The 26,567-nt window shown below is 37.7% G+C and overlaps 1 protein-coding gene across 1 annotated transcript in view; it reads right to left on the bottom strand.

Moving 5' to 3' along the window:
• Window positions 1-15,501, bottom strand: part of BOLL (boule homolog, RNA binding protein) — a gene marked incomplete at both ends in the record, with an annotated part of 61,287 nt that extends 45,786 nt beyond the window's left edge. The window contains 6 exons of the mRNA XM_079709874.1: window positions 1,910-2,037; window positions 5,565-5,640; window positions 6,877-6,931; window positions 8,998-9,089; window positions 11,635-11,778; window positions 15,481-15,501. Of these exons, the coding sequence (XP_079566000.1) occupies window positions 1,910-2,037; window positions 5,565-5,640; window positions 6,877-6,931; window positions 8,998-9,089; window positions 11,635-11,778; window positions 15,481-15,501 (516 nt within the window). The remainder of the gene's footprint in view (window positions 1-1,909; window positions 2,038-5,564; window positions 5,641-6,876; window positions 6,932-8,997; window positions 9,090-11,634; window positions 11,779-15,480) is intronic.
• Window positions 15,502-26,567: the final 11,066 nt, after the last annotated feature.

Here is a 26,567-nt window from a genome sequence, read left to right as displayed (position 1 = left end):
ATATACGATATTTGTTTTTCTCTTTCTGACTTACTTCACTTTGTACAACAGTCTCTAGATCCATCCACATCTCAACAGATGACTCAATTTCGTTCCTTTTTATGGTTGAGTAATATTCCATTGTATATATGTACCACTTCTTCTTTATCCGTTCATCAGTCGATGGGCATTTAGGTTGCTTCCATGACCTGGCTATTGTAAATAGTGCTGCAAGGAACATTGGGGTGCATGTGTCTTTTTGAATTATGGTTTTCTCTGGGTATATGCCCAGTAGTGGGATTGCTGGATCATATGGTAATTTTATTTTTAGTTTTTTAAGGAACCTCCATACTGTTCTCCCATAGTGGCTGTATCAATTTACATTCCCACCAACAGTGCAAGAGGGTTCCCTTTTCTCCACATCCTCTCCAGCATTTGTTGTTTGTAGATTTTCTGATGATGTCCATTCTAACTGGTGTGAGGTGATACCTCATTGTAGTTTTGATTTGCATTTCTCTAATAATTAGTGATATTGAGCAGCTTTCATGTGCTTCTTGGCCATCTGTATGTCTTCTTTGGAGGAATGTCTATTTAGGTCTTCTGCCCATTTTTGTTCAGAAAAAAACCAAACAAAACTCCACATGTGATTCTCTGAACTTGTGGAATATGACCATAGAACGTACCCCAAGAAAGCTCCAAACAGATTAAAGACTTAAGTAAAATGAAATCATGGAATAACTAGCAGAAAATAAATCTGAGTAGTTATCAGATCCCTAGTGGGGCAAAATTTTAAGTGATGAAGTAAAATGAAAAAATCAATTGATTCAGTTATAAAACTTTTAAACTCAGAAAGAATGAAAAAGATTAAATAATACTGTATAAAATTTATATATAAAATGATGAAGTTTTGATTCTACATTAAGTCATGCAAATTGATTAGAATAAAAAATAGGACCTCGATGGTTAAATTTTTAAGAATCACAAGCAATTTACAAAGAGTACATGCAATATCAAAACTGCATTGAAAATACTTCATCTTACTAAATTTTTTTATTGACGTATAGTTGATTTACAATGTTTTGTTAGTTTCAGGTGTATAGCAAAGTGATTCAGTTATGCATATATATATATAAAACTGTTTTTTCTGAATCTTTTCCCTTATAGATTATTACAAAATATTGAGTATAGTTTCCTCAATGTAGTCTTGATTGTAGAAAAAACTTACAATGTCCATCAATAGGGGAATATACACTCATACAATGGAATATTATAAAAAATTTAAATAAATGAACTAGATATGCTAGGATCAACATGGTTTAATCTCAAAAACATAATGTTGACTAGGAAAACCAGATTATTTATATGGTGTTTAAAAACTGCCTAAAGTGGGCCTCCCTGGTGGCGCAGTGGTTGAGAGTCCGCCTGCCGATGCAGGGGATACGGGTTCGTGCCCCGGTCTGGGAGGATCCCATATGCCGCGGAGCGGCTGGGCCCGTGAGCCATGGCTGCTGGGCCTGCGCGTCCGGAGCCTGTGCTCCGCAGCGGGAGAGGCCGCAACAGTGAGAGGCCCGCGTACCACAAAAAAAAAAAAAAAAAAAAAAAAAAAAAACTGCCTAAAGCAATACTATTGTTTAAGGATATCTACATTTGTAGTAAAAACATATAAAATGGACAGAAAAGATACTCTTGTTAACCTCTAAGGAGGAAAGAAGGTAAGATAGTTGGGGCAAGGAGACTTTACTTGAATTTGTCATATTTTATTCCCCCTATTAAAAGAACTTAAGTAAATATGGTAAAATGTTAACCTCTATTAAATTTGAGTGGTAGCTACATGGCTATTATTATTTGTAATTTTCTGTGGTTGAAATATTTCAGAATTAAAAAATTTAATAGTAATAGATGGAAACCCTTCTAAAATGAAATTACTTACAGGCCAAGGTGGTGGGACAGAAGCTACCTCTGGAGTAGGAAAATAAGCAACACCATTATGATAAGTGTAAGGATATCCAGTTGAAGTTGATAGATACATTGTTCCAGCTGCTGGCATTATACTGGAACCTAAAACAAAGTGTAAATGGTAATAATTGAAATGTTCAGTTTAACATTTAAAAATGTAATTTCTGAACAATGGAAAATGTTTACCTTAACACATATATATATAGCTACAGTAAAAATTGAATGTTATAAGTTCTTTAAAAAATTCCATATGTTAAAGTACCTTTGAAATATATATTTTCAAACTCACTACCTTAGAGCTTTTGTTAGCTTAAGGTAAATGAAAGAAAAAGAAACAAGTTTAATAAGGAATACTAAAAATTCACCAATTCAGATTTTAATACTAGTATAATGAAACACAAAACTTAACAATTGAGATTATTATCAGCAAAGTCATTATTTTTACAAATATAAATTACATACAATTTAGAGTTTCCTGAAGACTACACTGTAGTGAAGTTCCTAAGATCTTAGTAAGACTGTCTATTTGTAAAAGGCCAAAGAAGATGGAGGCAGTGAAATTAGACAAAATTCTACTTTCCTCGAGACACTTGTTCCACCTTACAAATTCTTTGGATCTACTATCAGCAAGCACTCACTCATGCTATGACTGTATTTTATTCTCTAGTCTCCCTTTGCTACAACTGCTGCTATTACAAACATGACCACAGACCTTTATGTTTCTAATTTTGGGTCCTCATCTCTTTTTCTAGGTGAAAGTTATATATACTCCTCCCCCCAAAATTAAAAAAAAATTCTTTTTTGTCAGGAGGAGACTTTAAAAATTTTATATGCCAAGTTAGATTTAAGTACTTGACCAACAGGTTATATAAATTACTGAACTGGCAATCCTCCTTCCACTATACTAGTGCTTCTCAAAATTTAAAATTCATTATAATAACCTAGACAGCTTATTAAAATACAAATTCCAGGTCTTTCAAGAGATTTTGATTCAGGAGGCCTGGGATAGGGCCTGAGGAACTGCATTTTGACAGATTCCAAGTGAACTGCTGGTGGCTGCAAACCACACTGTAAGCAGCACTGACCTGCCACTCTAAATAGCACTACTACTTCTCAGTTTTTATATTTTCACCACATTTTATCTAGTATTGTTATAGCATATTTTAGTGGTTCTTAATCCAATGCTTTTGAGAATCTGATGAAAGCCACAGACCCTTTTCTCAAAAATACATATATTCAAACAAAATTTTGCATGCAATTCAGAAGGTTCATGGATTTCCCTCCAAAGATCATCAAGAAACCACAGGTTTATCTGTTAAATAAATAAATTTTGAGTGATTACTATTACAAGGCATTAAACTAGGCCCTAGTGATACAGCCAAAAAGAAAAAAGAAAAAAATTGGGCATGCCATGGCCTCTATCTTCATAGAAGTTAGGTTCTGGTAAGGAAGACAGTCATTGGTTAATTAAACAATTAATTAAATACAATTTTGATTAAGACATGAAGAGGTAGTATAGGGTACAGTGGTGAACATTTCAAATATATATATGTATATATGTAGCATCTGTGAGGAAATGACATTTGTTTTGGGCTGAGCTTTAAAGAATGAATGGGATGGCAAAGATGATTCTAGGTAAAGAAAATAGTATATCAGGAATATGGTTAAGTTCTGAAACTGAGGGAAGGCTAGATGGCTAAAGCATGGAAAGAAAAGAGAAGGAAAGCTCAAAATAAGCAGAGAATAACATGATAAGATGTGCACTTCTGAAAGATCACTCTGGCTGCCTTGTGTGTGATAGGTTGGAAGGTAGCAGGATTGGATTCAGAGAGACCAGTTAGGAGGCTTTTCTAGAAATTAAGGCAAGCAAAGTGGGTAGCTGGGTCTAGAATATTGGTAATGGAGATGAAAAAGAAGTGATAGATTTGAAAAAAATGAGATAAGAATCCCTTATATTTTGTAAATATACCTTTAATACTTATTCTTTCTTTGTAGAAAAGTAAAAGTAGCTTTGGAGTCAAACTGTCCTGGATTTGAAGGCTAATGCTACCATTTGGTTAAGTTATTTAACCCCATACTTCTCAAATTTGGGCCTAGCATGGTTACGTCAGGAAATATGAAAAGGCACAGGCTGAACACGGTGATCTTCTTACAGAATCAGTCTTATTCAACCAATTATTTTTAGGAAACATTTTAATAAACAATACAGTGTTATAGAACAGAATCCAAACTGCGCATGAAGTTTTACATAAACCATGAGACTTTAAAGAAAGTTTAAAGAAAATTAAAGAATTTAAATAAAATTTAGAATTCTGGTATGGTGCCACTGGGTTAAGACCCACAGCATGACCAGATTAACTCTCCTCTACATTTAAGATTATTTCAGCAGAAATGTTTCTAAAACAATGACTTTACCTTTATAAGCTGAATTTTCTATTTACAAAAATAGAACAAATAATACCTCACAGATTGCTGTAAAGATTAAATGAAATAAATGAAAACCCATAACATTGACCCTTGCACTGAATAGTTCTTAAATAACTATTCATCTGTTTGAAAGCATTCAGCATAGTGCTGATTTATGTTCTATTTTTAGCAACTTGTGGGTCATAATATGAACATTACTAGTTTTTCCTACTGATGGTGATAATGGGCTAAAGAACTGTTATTACATGTTACAGCTTAACTCTTGCAACTAACAATAGTAGTCTGAAAATATTCAGCATTCTGCCATATTTACTGCATTCCATTTTGGAATATCAACTTACTAAGGACACTTCAGTTATCTTCTAAATTAACAAATACTAAGTCAAAACTAAACTTGATATCTGTTAACTTCTAAGTCAAAAACAGCACAGTCCAAATGAGCACAATCTATTAATTTGTTAACAGGTGTACAATATCCACCTAATATTTTAAACATCCCAGTAGACACTAGGACACAGCTAAGGAAGAATAAAAAATTGAGTTACAAATTTTATGCAAAGTTTCTCCTTCTAGCCAAAGATTCTGTTGGAGATTTTAATAAGTATTATAGGTAAAATGTTAACTGTAAAGATGTCTAACTTAATAAATGGGAAGAGTGAGGAAAAAAAGAGTAGAGTCAAAAGCATTACCAAAATTTGAGGAAGGCATCTAACTTAGCCAATTCCTAAAGCTTTAGGGATTGTTTCCTCTGTTAATTATCATACATGTGGTTGGGATACAGTACGTACCATACAACCAGAGTTTCTGATATTTGTTCTATATTTTCACTTTCTGTAATTTTACTGTAATTTTAAATTACTTCGTTAATTAGAAAATTTTCTAAATAGTAATTAACTACTTTTAATTTCTTTTGTAGTTTTAAACTATATTTTTATCATAAAAGATTTTTCCTTTGAAGATGTAACTATATGGAATATAGTTAAACATCATTATTTATATAAATTTTGCCTAGCCCCCCCCACCCTGCAAACTAATATATTTTAATTTGTGGTAAGAAATATTCATTTGACCACCAACTTCACTAAATGTACTTTATTAAATGAAAGAAAGCTGATATTTTAATGAAGTTCTATTAAAAGTCTAATATTTCAAAAAAGAACCATTGAAAAATTCTGAGAAATACATTAGTTCTCAATACATACGAGGGATCCCTACTTGTTGTTTTCTTATTGCTGGACCAATGTTCAGTTTCCTGTCCTTGTAATTAAGTTTTTCAGCCTAAAATAAGAAAAAATAAATTATTTTATTATCATTCTTTGAAAGCGGCAAGGCATAGAGGAAAGGACAAAGTCTTTGGATTTAAATAGATCTGAGTGTGAATCTTGGTTCCAGTGCTCTGACCCTAATTCCTCATCTAGCGATTTACTAGTTATTAGTGTATGTGAGCAGACAGGTGAAAAATTTGAGTCGCCTTACACACGTGGTCCCAGCTAAGGTCAAATAGGGTGACACTGTTTTCTTTTTCCATCTTCTATACTGTAAACAATTGTCCTTTTCATGTTCTATTTAGTGTCATGTTTTTCACATTTTTGTGCCTTATGTTGGTAGTTTTGCTATTTAAAATGGCCCTCAAGTGTAGTGCTGAAGTGCTTGCTAGTGTTCCTAAGTGCAAAAAGACTGTCATGTGCCTTAATGGAGAAAATATGTGCTAGCTGGATTTAATTCAGGCATGAGTTATAGTGCTGTTGGCCACGAGTTCAGTGTTAATGAATCAAAAATATAAATTAAATATCTTTAAACAGAAGCACACATAAGACAAAGTTACGTATTGATTGGCTGATGAAAAGATTGTGAGCAGAAGCTTGTGGGAACCTAGGCCTGTATTCTTCTAGGTGCAGCACTTCAATATTTGCTAATTCAGTGTTCGTGGTGATTTTATAGAACACACCACTACAAATAATGAGAATCAACTGCATATGACTTAAATACAATTTAAATAAAATTTTTTCCTAAAAAACTTAAATGTTACAGTTGCCAAATTTAAAGTTATTATATATTGAACTGCAGGCTATAGACTTTTTCTATGAATGTTCTTAGTTTATATAAAGTTTTTCAGAGGAGGGAAATGATCTCAGATAACCTCACTCTAGGAATCTACATTTGTAATGTTTTTTAGGAATTCAAAGTGCTATTAACACTTCAGGAAAGATACATCCTTAAATTCTTAGTTTAAGCAAATAAAGTGAAAAATTATATTATAACTTCACAACCATACTTACATAATTATTTGGAATTTGTTTTTCTGCAGATAAAGTTTCTCTTTAATCTTTTTTTTTTAATTCATTTTTTTGGAGACCAATGTCAATCTTAAGATGCAAAGAAGATAAAATTTTTTTTTTTTTTAGCAATCAATCATTGTACTGGAACCCTACTATTATTAAATTAATACCTTAAAGGATTAGTTTCAAAGAAAGAAGTTCTAAAAATTAAGTTAAATACACCAAAATATCTTACCTTTCGTAAAATTTTTTGTGCATCTTCTTGTGTTTCAAAAGTGACAAAGCCATACCTAAATAAATGTATTAATTATTATCTTAGAACATTACATTGGAATTATATTAAGATAAATTTTTTTTTTTTTTTTAAAGAATGGGCCATTGCGGGGGACTTCCCTGGCAGTCCAGCGGTTAAACCTCTGCACTCCCAGTGCAGGGGGCATGGGTTCGATCCCTGGTTGGGGAACATCCCACATGCCTCAAGGCGCAGCCCAAAAAAGAAAAAAAACAAAAAAGAAAGAATGGGCCGTGGTAGGAGTGAACATTTTTTCTTGATGCACCAGTATGCAAAACTTAGGAGAATCATTCACAGCTTAACACTGTCACCTCCTCTTAAAGGGAGGGGCCTAAAAGAAAAAAAAAAAACCCGGGGATCTTGAAACAGTTTCAGACCTGAGCTGTAAGTAAGGCAGGAAAGCATGAGAGATTTGTATTCTGGTTTACAAATTGGGATGCAATAAATTTCAGTGCAGAGCAGTAATCTCCTTTTAAAATGATAGAAGTTTGGTTTAAATAGAAATCAAAGTAGAAGAAAACCTTTAAAAATTTAAAAGTTTCAACATAATAAAATTTTTTATGTTGGTAAATGAGTATACAAACATATTATTTACTATTATCAGCATATATAAACTGATAATGCAATTATTAGTATATTTCCCAAATAAAATCAATTAAAAATATGTACAACCCAGACTTTATATATGCTTTTTCATATATACTTGTTACCTTCAGAGTATAAAACATACGATCAAGACACAAATACACAATGTATGCCATGTCCAAAAAGCCAAAATAGGTAGAAAAAAAGGAATGAAAGAAATAAAAAGTATATCCCCCCAAAATGTAATCTCTATTTGGATAACTTAAGGAAACTCTTCTGAGTAGTGCTAAACTATTATTTTCCTCAATTCATAATTACTATTATATAATTATGTATTGTATAATTAGTAAACATTTACTGTTTCTTCAATTCATAATTACTGTATTATATATGAATTTTCTTTTTCAACAAAGGAATTTCTTTTTTCTATTTGCCCAAACATTAAACAAAGGCTAAAGAAATATTTTTACACTATTATTAGTTTTTTTTTTTTTTGGTAGAACACATATACCACCCAGTGGAAAAAGCATAAAATACAGTCTACATTTCTATGTGTGTTTTTCAATGATTAAAAAATGTATATTACAAATTCTATTAAGCCAAATAAAAGAGGTACAATCTCACTTCATCCTAATATTGATTGTCAGTCTCAGGAAATATCTCATTTGTTTAAAAATAACCTCTGCAGGATCTCATCTCTTCCAAAGTGTCCACCTGTCATACGTACATGTAGTTTCCCACTAATATAATTTTCCCTCCACCTTATTGGTCCCTTCCTTTATGCCTATAAGTATGTATATATTGTCTTTTTTTCAGGAAAACAAACATAATCCTTCATCAATTTCTTTAACTTTGCAGTCAAACTTCTTAAGCGAGTACCCTATGCAAACTACCTTTTTCTTCTCTGGTATTTGGCTTTTGAATATACCAATCCACTGAAACAGCTCTAAGGGCACTAGACAGTTCTAGACAAATCCTACTGCTTTTTCCCCTTAATTTTCATTCTCCTTGAATTGGCAATTAAAAATCATTCGCATTAAGAGTTATATTTCTCAGATTAGTCCCCTAATTAGGTCTTTGAGGCACAACCTATGGACATTCTTTTGTGTCATCCTTTTTCAAGTAAAGTTCTCTCTAGTCTAAAGCAGGTATACAATTCCAAAAATATCAGATTCCTTTAGTTTCTGGTTCCTTGGCTACTGGACAAGAGCTACTCGACATTAAGTGCTTATTCCCGAACAATGAGTGGCCCCTCAGCCTTTGCAAGAATAACTTTCCAATAAATTAAGGAATATTATAGTGTCAGCATTCCTCCAAAATACACAAACACACACACACTGAAATCAAAAGGTAGGAGGAAAGAAGAAGGCATGAAACTCTCTTTTAAAAAATGGAACCAAAGTAAATTAGTATACAAAACCTAGTAATCCAATAAAAATACAGTTGTCAATTCCATGTACTATCTATAGTGATACTAACCCTTTGGACACTCCAGCTCTGTCATTTACAATCTTCACTTCTTTTACAGACCCATACTGGGAAAAAAATTTTCTTAAATCATTTTCATTTGTCTAATGGTATAAAAAGAAAACACACAAAAACCATTTTAATTGATAGAAGATGAAACAACTCCTATGCTTGGTTTGGAGACACAAAAGGTAACATAAATAACAATATGGATGTAAGAATGCCTCTCATCATAAAAACAGTGCATGAAACCACTAGGTTATTAAAATCAATATGAATACTTTGCTTTATGCAGAGTTGTTAATACTATGTCGTTAAAATATTACACTGCAATAAAATATTTTAAGCTGAATTTTTAAAAAACTACAAAGAAAGCTCACTATTTAAAGGAATTCTTGTTCTCTAGTTAGCCAGTTTTTAATAAAATTGTACTAGGCATGGCTATAACTATACTAAGGGCATACTACTATTGGTTCTTGTGGTTCAGAGAGGCCCACAGTCATAGAAGTGGAACTAGGTTATGCTGGCCTATACCAGTCACTCTATTTTAATCAGCAGAGTCCCCAGGAAAAGTAAGGTCTTAGGAAGGAAATATATTTCCAAAAGTAGCTGAACTCAATTTGTGATAACAACAGAGAGGCTACAAGATTTAAAGTTTTTAGATGCTTTATCTGTACTCAATATACATGTCAGCTAAATACAGACATTATGATGATATGCAAAAAAATTGAGTCATAATTAGACTATCATGTACAAGATGCCTACAAATATGGTTTGGCATATCTGGTTTTAATTGAAATAGTCTCATAATAGACCCATATCACCTTTCTCTAGAGTATTCACACTAAATTCATTGCAATTTCATTTTCTGGTTCAGCTATAAGTGTTTGCCCCCAAGAGGAACTTTAAATATCCATAGAAAAAAATTTTCTTTATATATCTAGGAAAAGACATGCCTAACAGCAGAGCAATATTTCTTGAGTTCCACTGCTACTTCACTACTTACTGGTTTTTAGTTGGTAACCTAAAGCCTGCTAAACTGGATGATGACAAATACTAAGTTAATCTGAGAATAACTGACTGCCTCATTTCAATAAACACAAAATGGAATCAATGTCAGAATAAGGTTTCTATTAGAGACTTGAAAACGAATTAATTCAAACTATTCTCTGATAGAAAAATCACTAGCTCAATTTTGCAGCTCCATTTCTTTGCTGAAAAGTAAGGAGACAGAAAGTCAAGATGATTAAATATTAAAAGGGATGGGCTGTAGGGTTCTAAAAAGAAGAATTTTAAAAAGTTTGAGACTGCTTGCTACTATGGTAAAGTATTTCCTTGCTGGAAATTACCTATGGTTTTGCGAAAGGTATAAGTATGAGGGAGAGAACCCTAGCAGTTATGTTAAAGCTATGACTGTATTGTAACAATGGCCCCTAAAGTTCATATTGTAGCTGATTGGCTTCAATAAAAACCTACACTAACCTAGCCATATAAATTAGTACATTTATTGATTATTTATTTAAAAATATACTAAGCTAATATAATATAAATTCTGAACAAGAATATTCAACTTGAATATTTATGGTCAGCTATTAATATTTTCTACAGAAACAGAAAATTTTTTTAAAAAATAAGCATTTCATAAGAAATTATTTTCCTTTATTTATTTTTAGTGAACCAATCACATACTTGCTTAAGACTCACAGTTTTGACAAATACATTAAGTGTAACATTTATCTTGAGCAGGAAAAAAGTAATTCCATACAAATTGTGAGAGATTGATCATTGGAAGATAGCGAGTATTAAATGTCAAATATCATACCCTAATTGCACATTTTTTTTTATTAAGACAACTCTCCCTGAAATTTCCATTATGTAATATGGAAGCTTGGAAATCCTTCGATATATCCACTTGGAAGTAAGAGTGTTCCTAAATTATCCATGCTTGCCTTTCCTGTAGGTGTTTAACTACCACCTCCCACATGGTGGTGCTGCAAAACATCTCACAAAACTATGCCTCTCTGAAAGAGTGAAATGGCTGATTACATTATTTAAACATATTACTGTTAAAATGCTTTATTCTGACTAGGACACAGGCCTTTTTTAGTGATCAAATTCTAAATTAGGTGATAGAAAGCAACGTGCAAAAGATAGAAGTCTAGGAAGTTACTCAGGAGTCTAAGATGAAAGTTGGGATAAAGAAACAGGATTTCATAAAACTGCTCTGTTTTTGTTTTCTTTTTCCTTAATTGAGTCTTCTTTTGAAAATTATAATCACTCATTATTTGGGCTATTAGAGTATTATGTAAAAAAGTATAATTAGTGTGGTATGGTGAAATAAAGAATGTGGAGATATGAGTCAGAAAAATAGAATTCTAGTTTTCACTTTGTCATTAAGTAGCTAGGAGCCTATAGATATGTCAGTGAGCCTCAATTTCCTTGTATGTGAAATTGGACAATTATATATACTCTATTTAACCTACATTGTTGTTGAAAAGATTCTTTATATTAAGACAATTTGAAACCTACTAATCATTATGCAAATAGCAAATATGTTATTATTTTTAAAGTTGCAGGAAGAAACAATTTCTGAGAAATAAAACACTTCTAATACAAAGAATACACTATGTTGCATGCATAATTAGGTACCTTAAAGTCGACTCCTCCTACAAAGATGCGGTTAGGGATCACTGTTCCATATCTTGGGGCACTCGTTGGGTTATTCAGAGGCACAGGTGACACAGGATTAGGGGATGGAGATAATGAATCCGTTTGCATCTGATTTGATGTTTGCTGTAAAATAAAATTCTTTTAAACTCTTAGTACTGGGTATAAGTTTTGATGCAGGATGAAAGCATATATCCTTCAAAAAGATAAGTCATTGACAAAATGTAGTATGTCAGACTTTAATTTTATGCTAATATTATGAAGATTATAATTAGAGCTAATAACTTTTGGGGGCAACAAAAATATAAGAAATGTAGAATTCATTCCTCTACAGAGACGATCTTAAATCTTAAATATATTATTTAAACATACATATGTTAGTTATTATTAACTGTACTATTTAAATATTATAAGCATTAAGGAGGAATATTAAACTCAAAAAGAAGTGTGAAAAAGAGAAGAGTAACCCTGGACAGCTAGGAGCTGGCCTGGCACAACCAACTAGGCCCTGGTGTTAGGAGTTGGCCAGGAACTCACAGCTAGGCTGTGGTGTTCTCTTGTTAACAGAACACCAACATCGGGCAAGGCTCCTCTGTGATTGTGATGGATGAAGATAAAAACAAGATCACTCCATAATCATATCTGTACATTGACAAAAACAAAGGCATTGCCCAAACCACAAGAATGACCAAACGTCCTTCTATCCTGCCTGATAAGACCACTCCTTCTTTATCAATCACAGCTTTAGCTTCAATCTATTTTTGTCTCCTAGGTGAGAATTAACATACCCAATCATAGAATTACTCCCACTTCCTGACAACACGTATTTCAGAGTAAAGCCCTCTTCATTAAATCCTCTCTAAAAAGTGCTTAATATAAGCTTAAATCCTATAATAAGTTCTTCTAACACCTTCTTGCTGAGAGGCTGCATGGTGTATGTTCTTCTTTGTTGTTAATTCAGAAGATCCAACTTTAATAAACTGCAGGTGAATTTGTGATGGTCTTTGGCTAAAGGGCATTGACAAGTAAACAGACTCCGACACAAATTCACAGTTTTTCAACTCTAAAGTCAAATTTTTAAAATGCACTTGGCAATTGGAAAAGTGGACCGATTTAGTAAAAAAAAAAAAAAAAAAAAATTGTATACCTATAACTCATAGGTATAAAGTTTTATACTAAAATTTTTATACTAATTTTTTCTTTATGCTAAAGAATTGAGCTCATATTCATATGTTCACAATTCTAAGGCAGGGGACCTAATTTAGATTTTAATAAATATATATTAACATATACACCTTTGGACAATGGCAAGATAGTAGATTCCTCAGGTACATCTGAAGAAAAACAAGGCTTGAGAATAGAATTTTAAAGAGAAACCAATTTAAGAACTTGCTAATTATTCTCCTTCTGGGAAAATGAAACAGACTTTTGAGACCCTAAATGAGTGCTTCAGAAAGCTTGGAGTTGATTTAAATTCTCTGAGAAACAAATTCATGAAAATGAAGTTCCAACTTAGATAATGGAGTTGTTCTTTTTCACATTTGCTCTCCTTTCACTTCATTGGCCAATAAAACCATAATCCCTAAATTAATCTCTGCAAGATGTACAGAGAAATGACTAGGCCAGTAGTGACTATGGGGCTATAGGCTGGACCTTCTGGGCTCTATTCTCCATCTAGTCTTAAGGAGGAAAAACACTCCCTAGTAAGGGAGTTCATAAAAACATCTCTTAAACCACAGAGTCCTCATATTTAATAATTGCTATGTTGTAGTTGCCAATTAAAGAAACTGGGAATCCTAACAGCATCCTCCCTGGGCATCTGGACGTTATTTGTAACTTCAGTCACTGTACTTGTAAGACGTAGTGCCCAGACTGGATGATTCTGGGATGCTTAGTTTTACTTTTCAACTGTGGATTTGTATTGCTAGAGATAATAGAACAGCTCTGGTAGATACAATCTTTTCTCTCTGCCGGGTTACAGAATGTAGTCATTACCTATTTGCAAAGTTAAAAAAAAAAAATCAATCTTCATGAAATTCTCTTCTTAAAAACAAAATGAATTCAATGGATGAACTCTTTTGTTCCAAATTTGTTTAAATAAAAGTCAACTCCATTAGTTTTCATTAAGAGAGGAATGACGTGAATGGAAGGGAACAGAGTGCTTTATTTCCAATCTTGAGAAATCAGTTAAATGATACCGAGGAAGGAAAAACATGAACTTTTTACATATCACTCACTTCATTCTTCATTTTCTAAGACTCCTGTTCTATTGTGGGTTCCAACTGTTTTATTTTTCTCCTTACCACTTACCAACATGTAATACCATGTAATTTATTTATTATGTTTGTTGTCTGTCTCTTTCCACTATAATGTAATGTTCAAGAAAGACGGAAGAGGGTTTTGCCTGTTTTGTTCACTGCAGCATCTAAAGTAGGGACCATATATAGCATGTGTTCAATAAATATTTGTTGAACGAATGAATAAATGAATAATTTCTTCCTGCTCACGATATGCCAACCCTTAGGTTGTGGGCTGAAGACTACAACATGAATAAAAGCCTAGAAAATATCTTAATCTTGGTAGTAACAAGGCTCAGGTAGATACGATCTTTAAGTTCCTCAGAGAAGGTTAGCGGTTCACTGAGTTAATTAAGAAAGCCTCAAATTCTGCTGGCAATAATTCTGCAAACGTATGAAAATCACTTAGATTGGTGCTGTTTTGGGGTTAGAAGTAAGGGTCCTTAGTAAAACTTCTTGTACTAGTTTATTTAAAATTTCCTCCAAAGTAATGTGCCCCCACTGCCTCCTCCCCTCTAAAATTAACCTCGAAATCTATCATCTACTTTGCCAACAAAGACAACAGGAAAAGGGCGAGCTAACCGTTGCAGTTACGGCCTGCGTGCTCCTTCCCCTCCGAAGCCAGAAAGCTGAGGCGCTGGGGGAAATGGCCGAGGCGACAACTCCCTTGGGTTCTCTCGGGTCATCGTGAACTTGATCACTGCCTCGAGGATCCACCCCCTCCCCACCAAAGTGAGGGAGGGAAAAGAAAGCTAGCCAGTGAGAAATTTTGCCCTGCAAACCCGCCAGCAGCAGTGGCGGGAACCCTCAACGGCACCGACCCCGACGCCGGCCTAGTGTGCGGCCTGGCCTGCCCTGCGAGCCTCGCGTGGCGCTCGCTGATTGGCTGCTGGCGGGCACCGGGCGGGGCGCCGTGCGGGGCGCGGCGGCACGTTACTGCAGCCCCTCGGGCCTAAGTGGTATCCCCCTCATCCCTGTCTGGCTTGGGCGCGCACCTGGTGCTAGAGGTTCCGGTCCGACCTGGGCACAGATACTCGCTACCCAGCCCCGCCCCCGCCCCCTGCCAGGTCTCTCGGGCCTTCTGGTCCCCGCTGACCAGTCGAGGAGAGGAGGCATCAGCCGCCGGGGCAACGCCTCAGGGGGGCGGCTGGGCGGAGTCCGGTGGGAGTGAGCGTCAAAGACGCAGCGAGCCTAATTTCGGCGGGAAAGCTGTTTCTCTAGCCTGGACCCGGCCTGGTGCACAGGGCCCAGCCACCCACCGCCTCCCGGTCGCTGCCGAGGTCTCCCAGCCCGTCTACACCCCGTCCAAGCCCCGGTGGCCGCACCTTTGCGACCCCACGACACAACCCGACGGGGCCTGCAGGCGGGCCGCTCTTCGCGGCAGTCGATGGGGCTCCCTGACCACGTTACTTCCCGACAAAATCGCAGGCTCTAGACTCGCCCTTCCAGCCCCTCACAGACGGAGTCCACATTGCTCCTTCTCCCCACAACCCTGGGGCCCAGGACCCCGGGCCTTGACCGCCTTACTCACCGCCCCGGACTCGGTCTCCATCTTCCTCTCTGTTCTTCAAAAGCCAGGGGGAAAGGAACAGAAACCTAAAGTTTGAAAGCACCTTCACACCCAGGAAGCAACACCACGTTTCCCGACGGAGACTCTCTCCCCCTGGCGGCGACGGCGTTGGTGGCAGTTGCAGGGCCGCAGACTCGGACCCGGGGCCTGAACCTGCCACCCGGGGGTGTGTGGGGAGGGCAGGCGGCGTCGCCTAGGGCTGCGGACGGCGGTGCGGGCGGGCGCCGCAACCCGGGGAGGGGCGCGGGCGGACGGGTTTCGGCGGTGGCCAGTGGTCGCCGAGCTGGGCCGTCTCAGGGGCAGAGCGTACAGCAGGTCGGGGCGGGCGTGGGGTGTGCGGAGCGAGGGCTCCCTTCTGGAGCCACTCTCGCCTGTTTTCGGACGGCTGGGGAGGAGAGCGAACGGTTATGCAGAGTTCCATGCACCGCACGCCTTTCACGCCTTTCCTTCTCCCCTTTGGAGAAAAGTTGGCCTCTGGGACTGGTGGATTTCGAGAGGTGGAGGTGACCTCAGGCTTTACTAAGGTGCAAGAAGCCTGTTGAGGGGCGACTTCGGAAGGCTGGTGCGGGGCGAGGAGGCCAGTTTGCAGAGTCAAAGTCTGACTCCCGGGGGCCTGACGCGCCAAACTCGGGGGCTCCGGAGAAGCCGCGGACGCCGCGCCGCACCGCACCTGTTGTCGCCGTCACTCATCCCAGCCGAGCGGGCGGGGCGGCGCAGGAGGCTTGTCCGGGGCCCGCCGCGCCGTCCGGGCTCCGGCGCCCGCCCTAGGCCCGCGCCCGCTGAGCACCGCGCGGCCGCCGCACAGCCTGGGGAGCCGGCCCGCCACAGAGCCACCCACGCTCCCGAGGGGTGAGGACTGTGCCACTTGGCTGGAGTGGCTCTAGCCGCCTTGGGATATCCTTTGGAAGAAGACTGCTTCGTAAAATATATTGCCAGAAGGTAGCTGCGATTTATTTACATATCTTGCCGATATCACATATTTTATGTATATAAAATATATAACCAAGTTCTAAATAATTACAACTAGCTTAACTTCTGTAATAATGATGATGATTATGGCTACCATTTATCAAGGCCTCACTTTGGTGCCAGGCACAGTGCTTTACAATCAGTATCATTTAATCATTTCATTTTTACAGCAACCCTTCAAATAGATGCTCCTGTTATCTTCATATTACAGGTGAGCAAATGGAGATATGGAGGTTAAGTATTTTGGTCAAGGTCTAAAGCTATAGATGTAACCCGGTGTCTCTCTGACAGCAGGTCATGATCTTAACCATTTTGACATATATTTTTAAAGAATTAACAGCAACGACTGTTAAAAGTTACCTCAGTAATAACTTTCATACTCTCTATTATAAAAGTTTGTTTTTTTTACTTTCAAGATAAATAGTTAAAAATTATTATGTATTTAATTTTTAATCTGTTCAAACATTAGCTCATTATATTATTTACCACAAATAAAATGGGAAACGTAATTATTTTCATTGAATACAGTTCAGGTAAAGCATCCTAAAAGTCATTATACATTTGTGCATACAATTTAAGCTCAATTTCTCAGGTTTTAGTTTCTTTGGAAACAGAGACTACAAACCTATAACTAAAACTCATATTCCAGAGCAGAATAATTTTGCTGTTCAATACCATTATAACTGATCTTCTTTGGGCATTTTTTCCCAGTAGTAATGATGGGTTTAAGTAGCTATTACTGACATCTCTTTTGTCCAAGTCTTTTTTGACTAAAAACACTTATTTTTGAACACTGTATTCACCATACTAGGTGTGCAGTCTGTGACACACAATTTAATCAACACAATTTAGGGAACACTGACTGTATATTTCAAGACCCGTGTTGGGTGCTAGGGGGCTATACTGTATTTGCAGTATGGTAGTTCTCTGTTCTCCTAAGTCTTTTAATCCTTAAAGCAAAACTTTTTTTATTTTAAAACTTGCATAAAACATGTAAAATTATACAATTCAACGTAGTACACGTTTATAGAGTTCCTATTATGTTTGGTACATAATACTATATGCAGTGAGAGATAAGAAGATGAACAAGATCAAACCTCTGTCCTTGACGTGTTTTTAATCTAGAAAGAGAGAAAAAACTAATTACTCAAAATAATTACATCTAAATTGCTTATAATAAATAGGATACATACAAAATAGGGTAAGTGGTACGTGAACTATGATCAAAGGCCTGTGGGAGTACAGAGAACAGCATTGTGGAGCACAGTGTCCAGGGCTGGGTAAGGGCACCGTCAAAGCTGAAATGCTGGTGTGAGTGGCAAGGTGAGAAAAGAAATTGATCCGCCTCTGTCATGTACCCAGCAGTGGGCAAAGCACATTCTTTTTTTTTGTTTTAATTTTTAAATTTTATTTTATTTATTTTTTTATACAGCAGGTTCTTATTAGTCATCAGTTTTATACACATCAGCCTATACATGTCAATCCCAATCACCCAGTTCATCACACCACCACCACCACCCCACTGCTTTCCCCGCTTGGTGTCCATACGTTTGTTCTCTACATCTATGTCTCAATTTCTGCCCTGCAAACCGGTTCATCTGTACCATTTTTCTAGGTTCCACATATATGCGTTAATATACGATATTTGTTTTTCTGACTTACTTCACTCTGTATGACAGTCTCTAGATCCATCCATGTCTCAACAAATGACCCAAATTCGTTCCTTTTTATGGCTGAGTAATATTCCATTGTATATATGTACCACTTCTTCTTCATTCCATTTGTCGGTCGATGGGCATTTAGTTTGCTTCCATGACCTGGCTATTGTAAATAGTGCTGCAAGGAACATTGGGGTGCATGTGTCTTTTTGAATTATGGTTTTCTCTGGGTATATGCCCAGTAGTGGGATTGCTGGATCATATGGTAATTTTATTTTTAGTTTTTTAAGGAACCTCCATACTGTTCTCCATAGTGGCTGTGTCAATTTACATTCCCACCAACAGTGCAATAGGGTTCCCTTTTCTCCACACCCTCTCCAGCATTTGTTGTTTGTAGATTTTCTGATGGTGCCCATTCTAACTGGTGTGAGGTGATACCTAATTGTAGCTTTGATTTCGATTTCTCTAATAATTAGTGATGTTGAGCAGCTTTTCATGTGCTTCTTGGCCATCTGTATGTCTTCTTTGGAGAAATGTCTGTTTAGGTCTTCTGCTCAGTTTTGGATTGGGTTGTTTGTTTTTTTAATATTGAGCTGCATGAGCTGTTTATATATTTTGGAGATTAATCCTTTGTCTGTTGCTTCATTTGCAATATTTTCTCCCATTCTGAGGGTTGTCTTTTCGTCTTGTTTATGGTTTCCTTTGCTGTGCAAAAGCTTTGAAGTTTCATTAGGTCCCACTTGTTTATTTTTGTTTTTATTTCCATTACTCTAAGAGGTGGATCAAAAAAGATCTTGCTGTGATTTATGTCAAAGAGTGTTCTTCCTATATTTTCCTCCAAGGGTTTTTTTATAGTGTCCAGTTTTACATTGAGGTCTCGAATCCATTTTGAGTTTATTTTTGTGTATGGTGTTAGGGAGTGTTCTATTTCATTCTTTTACATGTAGCTGTCCAGTTTTCCCAGCACCACTTATTGAAGAGACTGTATTTCTCCATTGTATGTCCTTGCCTCCTTTGTCATACATTAGTTGACCATAGGTGTGTGGGTTTATTTCTGGGCTTTCTATCTTGTTCCATTGATCTATATTTCTGTTTCTGTGCCAGTACCATACTGTCTTGATTACTGTACTGTACTTTGTAAAAAGCTACTGTAGCTTTGTGCTATAGTCTGATGTCTGGGGGCCTGATTTCTTCAGCCCTTTTTTCTTTCTCAAGATTGCTTTCGCTATTCAGGGTCTTTTGTATTTCCATACACATTGTGAAATTTTTTGTTCTAGTTCTGTGAAAAATGCCATTGGTAGTTTGATAGGGATTGAATTGAATTTGTAGATTGCTTTGGGTAGTATAGTCGTTTTCACAATGCTGATTCTTCCAATCGAAGAACATGGTATATCTCTCCATCTGTTTGTATCATCTTTAATTTCTTTAATCAGTGTCTTATACTTTTCTGCATACAGGTCTTTTGTCTCCTTAGGTAGGTTTATTCCTAGGTATTCAAATCTTTTTGTTGCAGTGGTAAATAGGAGTGTTTCCTTAATTTCTCTTTCAGATTTTTCATCATTAGTGTATAGGAATGCAAGAGATTTCTGTGCATTAATTTTTTTTTTTTTTTGCAGTACGCGGGCCTCTCACTGTTGTGGCCTCTCCCGTTGCAGAGCACAAGCTCTGGACACGCAGGCTCAGCGGCCATGGCTCACGGGCCCAGCTGCTCCGCAGCATGTGGGATCTTCCTGGACCGGGGCACGAACCCATGTTCCCTGCATCGGCAGGCGGACTCTCAACCACTGCGCCACCAGGGAAGCCCTGCATTAATTTTTTATCCTGCTCCTTTACCAAATTCATTGATTAACTCTAGTAGTTTTCTGTACCATCTTTAGGATTCTGTATGTATAGTATCATGTCATCTGCAAACAGTGACAGCTTTACTTCTTCTTTTCCAATTTGGATTCCTTTTCTTTCTTTCTTTTTTTTTTTTAAATTTATTTATTTATGTTTGGCTGTGTTGGGTCTTCATGTCTGCGCGAGGGCTTTCTCCAGTTGTGGCAAGTGGGGGCCACTCTTCATCGTGGTGCGCGGGCCTCTCACTGTCGCGGCCTCTCGTTGCGGAGCACAGGCTCCAGACGCGCAGGCTCTGTAGTTGCGGCTCACGGGCCCAGCCGCTCCGCGGCATGTGGGATCTTCCCAGACCGGGGCACAAACCCGTGTCCCCTGCATTGGCAGGTGGACTCCCAACCACTGCGCCACCAGGGAAGCCCCCTTTTATTTCTTTTTTTCTCTGATTGCTGTGGCTAAAACTTCCAAAACTATGTTGAATAATAGTGGTGAGAGTGGGCAACCTTGTCTTGTTCCTGATCTTAGTGGAAATGGTGTCAGTTTTTCACCATTGAGGACAGTGTTGGCTGTGGGTTTGTCATATATGGTCTTTATTATGTTGAGGAAAGTTCCCTCTATGCCTACTTTCTGGAGGGTTTTTATCATAAATGGGTGTTGAGTTTTTTCAAAAGTCTTCTCTGCATCTATTGAGATGATCGTATGGTTTTTCTGCTTCAATTTTTTAATATGGTGTATCACATTGATTGATTTGCATATATTGAAGAATCCTTGCATTCCTGGGATAAGCCCCACTTGATCCTGGTGTAGGATCCTTTTAATGTGCTGTTGGATTCTGTTTGCTAGTATTTTGTTGAGGATTTTTGCATCTATGTTCATCAGTGATATTGGCCTGTAGTTTTCTTTCTTCGTGACATCTTTGTCTGGTTGTTGTATCAGGGCGATGGTGGCCTCGTAGAATGAGTTTGAGAGTGTTCCTCCCTCTGCTATATTTTGGAAGAGTTTGAGAAGGATAGGTGTTAGCTCTTCTCTAAATGTTTGATAGAATTCACCTGTGAAGCCATCTGGTCCTGGGCTTTTGTTTGTTGGAAGATTTTTAATCACAGTCTCAATCTCAGTGCTTGTGATTGGTCTGTTTATATTTTCTATTTCTTACTGGTTCAGTCTCGGAAGGTTGTGCCTTTCTAAGAATTTGTCCATTTCTTCTAGGTTGTCCATTTTATTGGCATATAGTTGCTTGTAGTAATCTCTCATGATCCTTTGTATTTCTGCAGTGTCAGTTGTTATTTCTCCTTTTTCATTTCTAATTCTATTGATTTGAGTCTTCTCCCTTTTTTCTTGATGAGTCTGGCTAATGGTTTATCAATTTTGTTTACCTTCCCAAAGAACCAGCTTTTAGTTTTATTGATCTTTGTTACTGTTTCCTTTATTTCTTTTTCATTGATTTCTGATGTGATCTTTATGATTTCTTTCCTCCTGCTAACTTTGGGGTTTTTTTTGTTCTTCTTTCTCTAATTGCTTTAGGTATAAGGTTAGGTTGTTTATTTGACATGTTTCTTGTTTCTTAAAGTTAGGATTGTATTGCTATAAACTTCCCTCTTAGAACTGCTTTTTCTGTATCCCATAGGTTTGTGGTCATCATGTTTTTATTGTCATTTGTTTCTAGGGTTTTTTTGATTTTCTCTTTGATTTCTTAAGCAATCTCTTGGTTATTATGTAGTGTATTGTTTAGCCTCCATGTGTTTGTATTTTTTACAGATTTTTTTCCTGTAATTGATATCTAATCTCATAGTGTTTTGGTCAGAAAAGATACTTGATACAATTTCAATGTTCTAAAATTTACCAAGGCTTGATTTGTGACCCAAGATATGATCTATCCTGGAGAATGTTCCATGAGCACTTGAGAAGAAAGTGTATTCTGTTATTTTTGGATGGAATGTTCTATAAATATCAATTAGGTGTGTCTTGTTTAATGTATCATTTAAAGCTTGTGTTTTCTTATTTATTTTCATTTTGGATGACCTGTCCCTTGGTGCTAGTGGGATGTTAAAGTCCCCTACTATGATTGTGTTACTGTCGATTACCCCTTTTATGGCTGTTAGTATTTGCCTTATGTATTGAGGTGCTCCTGTGTTGGGTGCATAAATATATACAATTGTGAAGTCTTCTTAGATCGATCCCTTGGTCATTATGTAGTGCCCTTCTTTGTCTCTTGTAATAGTCTTTGTTTTAAAGTCTATTTTGTCTAATATGAGAATTGCTACTCCAGCTTTCTTTTGATTTCCATTTGCATGGAATATCTTTTTCCATTCCCTCACTTTCAGTCTGTAAGTGTCCCAAGGTCTGAAGTGGGTCTCTTGTAGACAGCATATGTGCAGTTCTTGTCTTTATATTCATTCATCCAGTCTATGTCTTTTGGTTGGAGCATTTAATCCATTTACATTTAAGGTAATTATCAATATATATGTTCCTATTACCATTTACTTAATTGTTTGGGGTTTGTTATAGTAGGTGTTTTCCTCCTCTTGTGTTTCCTTGCCTGGAGAAGGTCCTTTAGCATTTGTTTTAAAGCTGGTTTGGTGGTGCTGAGTTCTCTTAGCTGTTGCTTGTCTGTAAAGGTTTTAATTTCTCCATCGAATCTGAATGAGATCCTTGCTGGGTAGAGTAATCTTTGTTGTAGGTTTTTCCCTTTCATCACTTTAAATATGTTCTACCTCTCCCTTCTGGCCTGCAGAGTTTCTGCTGAACGATCAGCTGTTAACCTTTTGGGGAATCTCTTGTATGCTATTTGTTGTTTTTCCCTTGCTGCTTTTAATATTTTTTATTTGCATTTAGTTTTTGATAGTTTGATTAATATGTGTCTTGGCATGTTTCCCCTTGGATTTATCCTGTATTGGACTCTTTGTGCTTTCTGGACTTGATTAATTATTTCCTTTCCCATATTAGGAAAATTTTCAACTATAATCTCTTCAAAGATTTTCTCAGTCCCTTTCTTTTTCTCTTCTTCTTCTGGTACCCCTACAATTGGAATGTTGGTGCGTTTAATGTTGTCTCAGAGGTCTCTGAGACTGTTCTCAATTCTTTTCATTCTTTTTTCTTTATTCTGCTCTGCAGTAGTTATTTCCACTATTTTATCTTCCAGGTCACTTATCCTTTCTTCTGCCTCAGCTATTCTGCTATTGATCCCATCTAGAGAATTTTTAATTTCATTTATTGTCTTATTCATCATTGTTTGTTTCCTCTTTAGTTCTTCTAGGTCCTTGTTAAACATTTCTTGTATTTTCTCCATTTTATTTTCAAGATTTTCGATCATCTTTACTATCATTACTCTGAATTCTTTTTCAGGTAGACTGCCTATTTCCTCTTCATTTGTGTGGTCTGGTGGGTTTTTACCTTGCTTCTTCATCTGGTGTGTGTTTTTGTGTCTTCTCATTTTGCTTAACTTACTGTGTTTGGGGTCTCCTTTTCGCAGGCTGCAGGTTCATATTTCCCATTGTTTTTGGTGTTTGCCCCCAGTGGCTAAGGTTGGTTTAGTTGGTTTTGTAAGCTTCCTGTTGGTGGGGCCTGTGTTCTGGTGGATGAGGCTGGATCTTGTCTTCCTGGTGGGCAGGTCTGCATCTGGTGGTGTTTTGGGGTTTCCATGACCTTATTATGATTTTAGGCAACCTTTCTGCTAGTGGGTGGGGTTGTGTTCCTGTCTTGCTAATTGTTTGCCATAAGGTGTCCAGCACTGTAGCTTGCTGGTCATTGAGTGGAGCTGGGTCTTGACGTTGAGATGGATATCTCCTGGAGAGCTTTCGCCATTTGATATTACGTGGAGCTGGGAGGTTTCTGGTGGACGAATGTCTGGAACTTGGCTCTTCCACCTCAGAGGCAGAGGCCTGACATCCAGCAGGAGCACCAACATCCTGTCATCCACATGGCTCATAATAAAAAGGAGAAAGAAAGAAAGAAAGAGAGAGAGAGAGAATAAAGTTATTAAAATTAAAAGTAACTATTAAAAATAAAAAAATTTGAAATGTAATTTAAAAAAAAGAGAAAGAAGAGAGCAACCAAACCAAAAAACAAATCCACCAATGATAAAAAGTGCTAAAAACTATACAAACAAACAAACAAACAAAAAGGGCAGATAGAACCCTAGGACAAATGGTAAAAGGAAAGCTATACAGACAAAATTACACACACAAGCATACACATACACACTCACAAAAAGAGAAAAAGGAAGAAAAAATATATATCATTGCTCCTAAGGTCCACTGCCTCAGTTTGGGATGATACCTTGTCTATTCAGGTATTCCACAGATGCAGGGTACATCAAACTGATTGTGGAGATTTAATCCACTACTCCTGAGGCTATTGGGAGAGATTTCCCTGTCTCTTCTTTGTTCGCACAGCTACAGGGGTTTAGCTTTGGATTTGGCCCCATCTCTGTGTGTAGGTCGTCTGAGGGCATCTGTTCTTCGCTGAGACAGCACGGGGTTAAAGTAGCAGCTGATTCGGGGGCTCTGGCTCACTCAGGCCGGGGGGAGGGAGGGGTGCAGATGCGGGCGGAGCCTACAGCGGCAAAGGCCAGTGTGACATTGCAACAGCCTGAGGTGCGCCGTGCGTTCTCCCGGGGAAGTTGTCCCTGGATCACAGCACCCTGACAGTGGCGGGCTGCACAGGCTCCTGGGAGGGGAGGTGTGGATAGTGACCTGTGCTTGCACACAGGCTTCTTGGTGGCTGCAGCAGCAGCCTTAGTGTCTCATGCCCATCTCTGGGATCCGCACTGATAGCCGTGGCTTGTGCCCATCTCTGGAGCTCCTTTAAGTGGCGCTGTTAATCCCCTCTCCTCATGCACCCCGAAACAAAGAGGCAAGAAAAAGTCTCTTGCTTCGTAGGCAGTTGCAGACCTTTTCCTGGACTCCCTCCCGGCTAGCTGTGGCACACTAGCCCCCTTCAGGCTGTGTTCACGCAGCCAACCCCAGCCCTCTCCCTGGGATCCAGCTGAAGCCCAAGCCTCAGCTCCCAGCCCCGCCCTCCGTGGCGGATGAGCAGACAAGCCTATCAGACTGGTGAGTGCTGGTCGGCACCAATCCTCTGTGTGGGAATCTCTCTGCTTTGCCCTCTGCACCCCTGTTGCTGTGCTCTCCTCCATAGCCCCAAAGCGTCCCCCCCGCCCATCCTCCATCTCCGCCAGTGAAGGGGCTTCCTAGTGTGTGGAAACCTTTCCTCCTTCACAGCTCCCTTCCAGAGGTGCAGGTCCCATCCCTATTCTTTTGTCTCTGTTTTTTCTTTTTTCTTTTGCCCTACCCAGGTACGTGGGGAGCTTCTTGCCTTTTGGGAGGCCTGAGGTCTTTTGCCAGATTCAGTAGGTGTTCTGTAGGAGTTGTTCCACATGTCGATGTATTTCTGATGTATTTGTGGGGAGGAAGGTGATCTCCACGTCTTACTCTTCTGCCATCTTGAAGGTCTCCTCCTCCATTATTTTATTCTTTGTTAATGGCTGAGTAATATTCCATTTATATATATAACTGGACTATATATTAATATTCCATTTATATATATAAATGGACTACATATATATATGTATGTATATATATATATATATATATATATATATATATATATATATAGTGTTTCCATGTCTTGGCTATTGTACATGTTGCCGCTGTGTACACTGGGGTGCGTGTATCTTTTTGAATTAGAGCTTTTTGTCTTTTCAAGATATATGCCCAAGAGTGGGATTGCTGGATCATATGGCAACTCTAGTTTTAGTTTTTTGAGAAACCTGTATACTGTTTTCCATAGTGGCTGCACCAATTTACATTCCCATCAACAGTGTAGGAGAGTTCCCTTTTCTCCGCACCCTTTCTCCAGCATTTATTATTTGTAGACTTTAATGATGGCCATCCTGACCAGTGTGAGGTGATACCTCAATGTAGTTTTGATTTGCATTTCTCTGTTTGCCACATGTATGTCTTTGGAAAAATGTCTATTTAGGTCTTTTGCCCCTTTTTTGATTTTTGTTTGTTTTGTTATTGAGTTGTATGCGTTGTTTGTATATTTTGGACATTAAGGTCTTGTCGGTTGCATCATTTGCAAATATTTTCTCCCATTCTGTAGGCTGTTTTTTCATTTTGTTTATGGCTTCCTTTGCTCTGCAAAAGCTTATAAGTTTGATTAGTTCCCGTTTGTTTATTTTTGCTTTTATTTCTATTGCCTTGGGAGGCTGATCTAAGAAAACATTGCTACTATTTATGTCAGAGAATGTTTTGCCTATGTTCTCTTCTAGGAGTTTTATGGTGTCACGTCTTAAGTCTTTAAGCCATTTTGAGCTTATTTTTGTGTATGTTGTTTGGGAGTGTCTTAACTTCATTGATTTACATGAGGCTGTCCAGTTTTCCCAACACCACTTGCTGAAGAGACTGTCTTTTCTCCATTGCATATTCTTGTGCTCTTTGTCAAAGATTAATTGACTATAGTTGTGTGGGTTTACTTCTGGGTTCTTTATTCTGTTCCGTTTATATGTCTGTTTTTGTGCCAATACCTCGCTGTTTTGATTACTGTAGTTCTGTAGTATTGTCTGAAGTCTGGAAGGGTTATGCCTCC

Source organism: Hyperoodon ampullatus (assembly GCF_949752795.1).
Source record: "Hyperoodon ampullatus genome assembly, chromosome: 8".
Classification (NCBI taxonomy): Eukaryota; Metazoa; Chordata; class Mammalia; order Artiodactyla; family Ziphiidae; genus Hyperoodon; species Hyperoodon ampullatus.
Note: the sequence above shows the minus strand (reverse complement) of the source record. Positions and strands in the feature narration are given on the sequence as shown.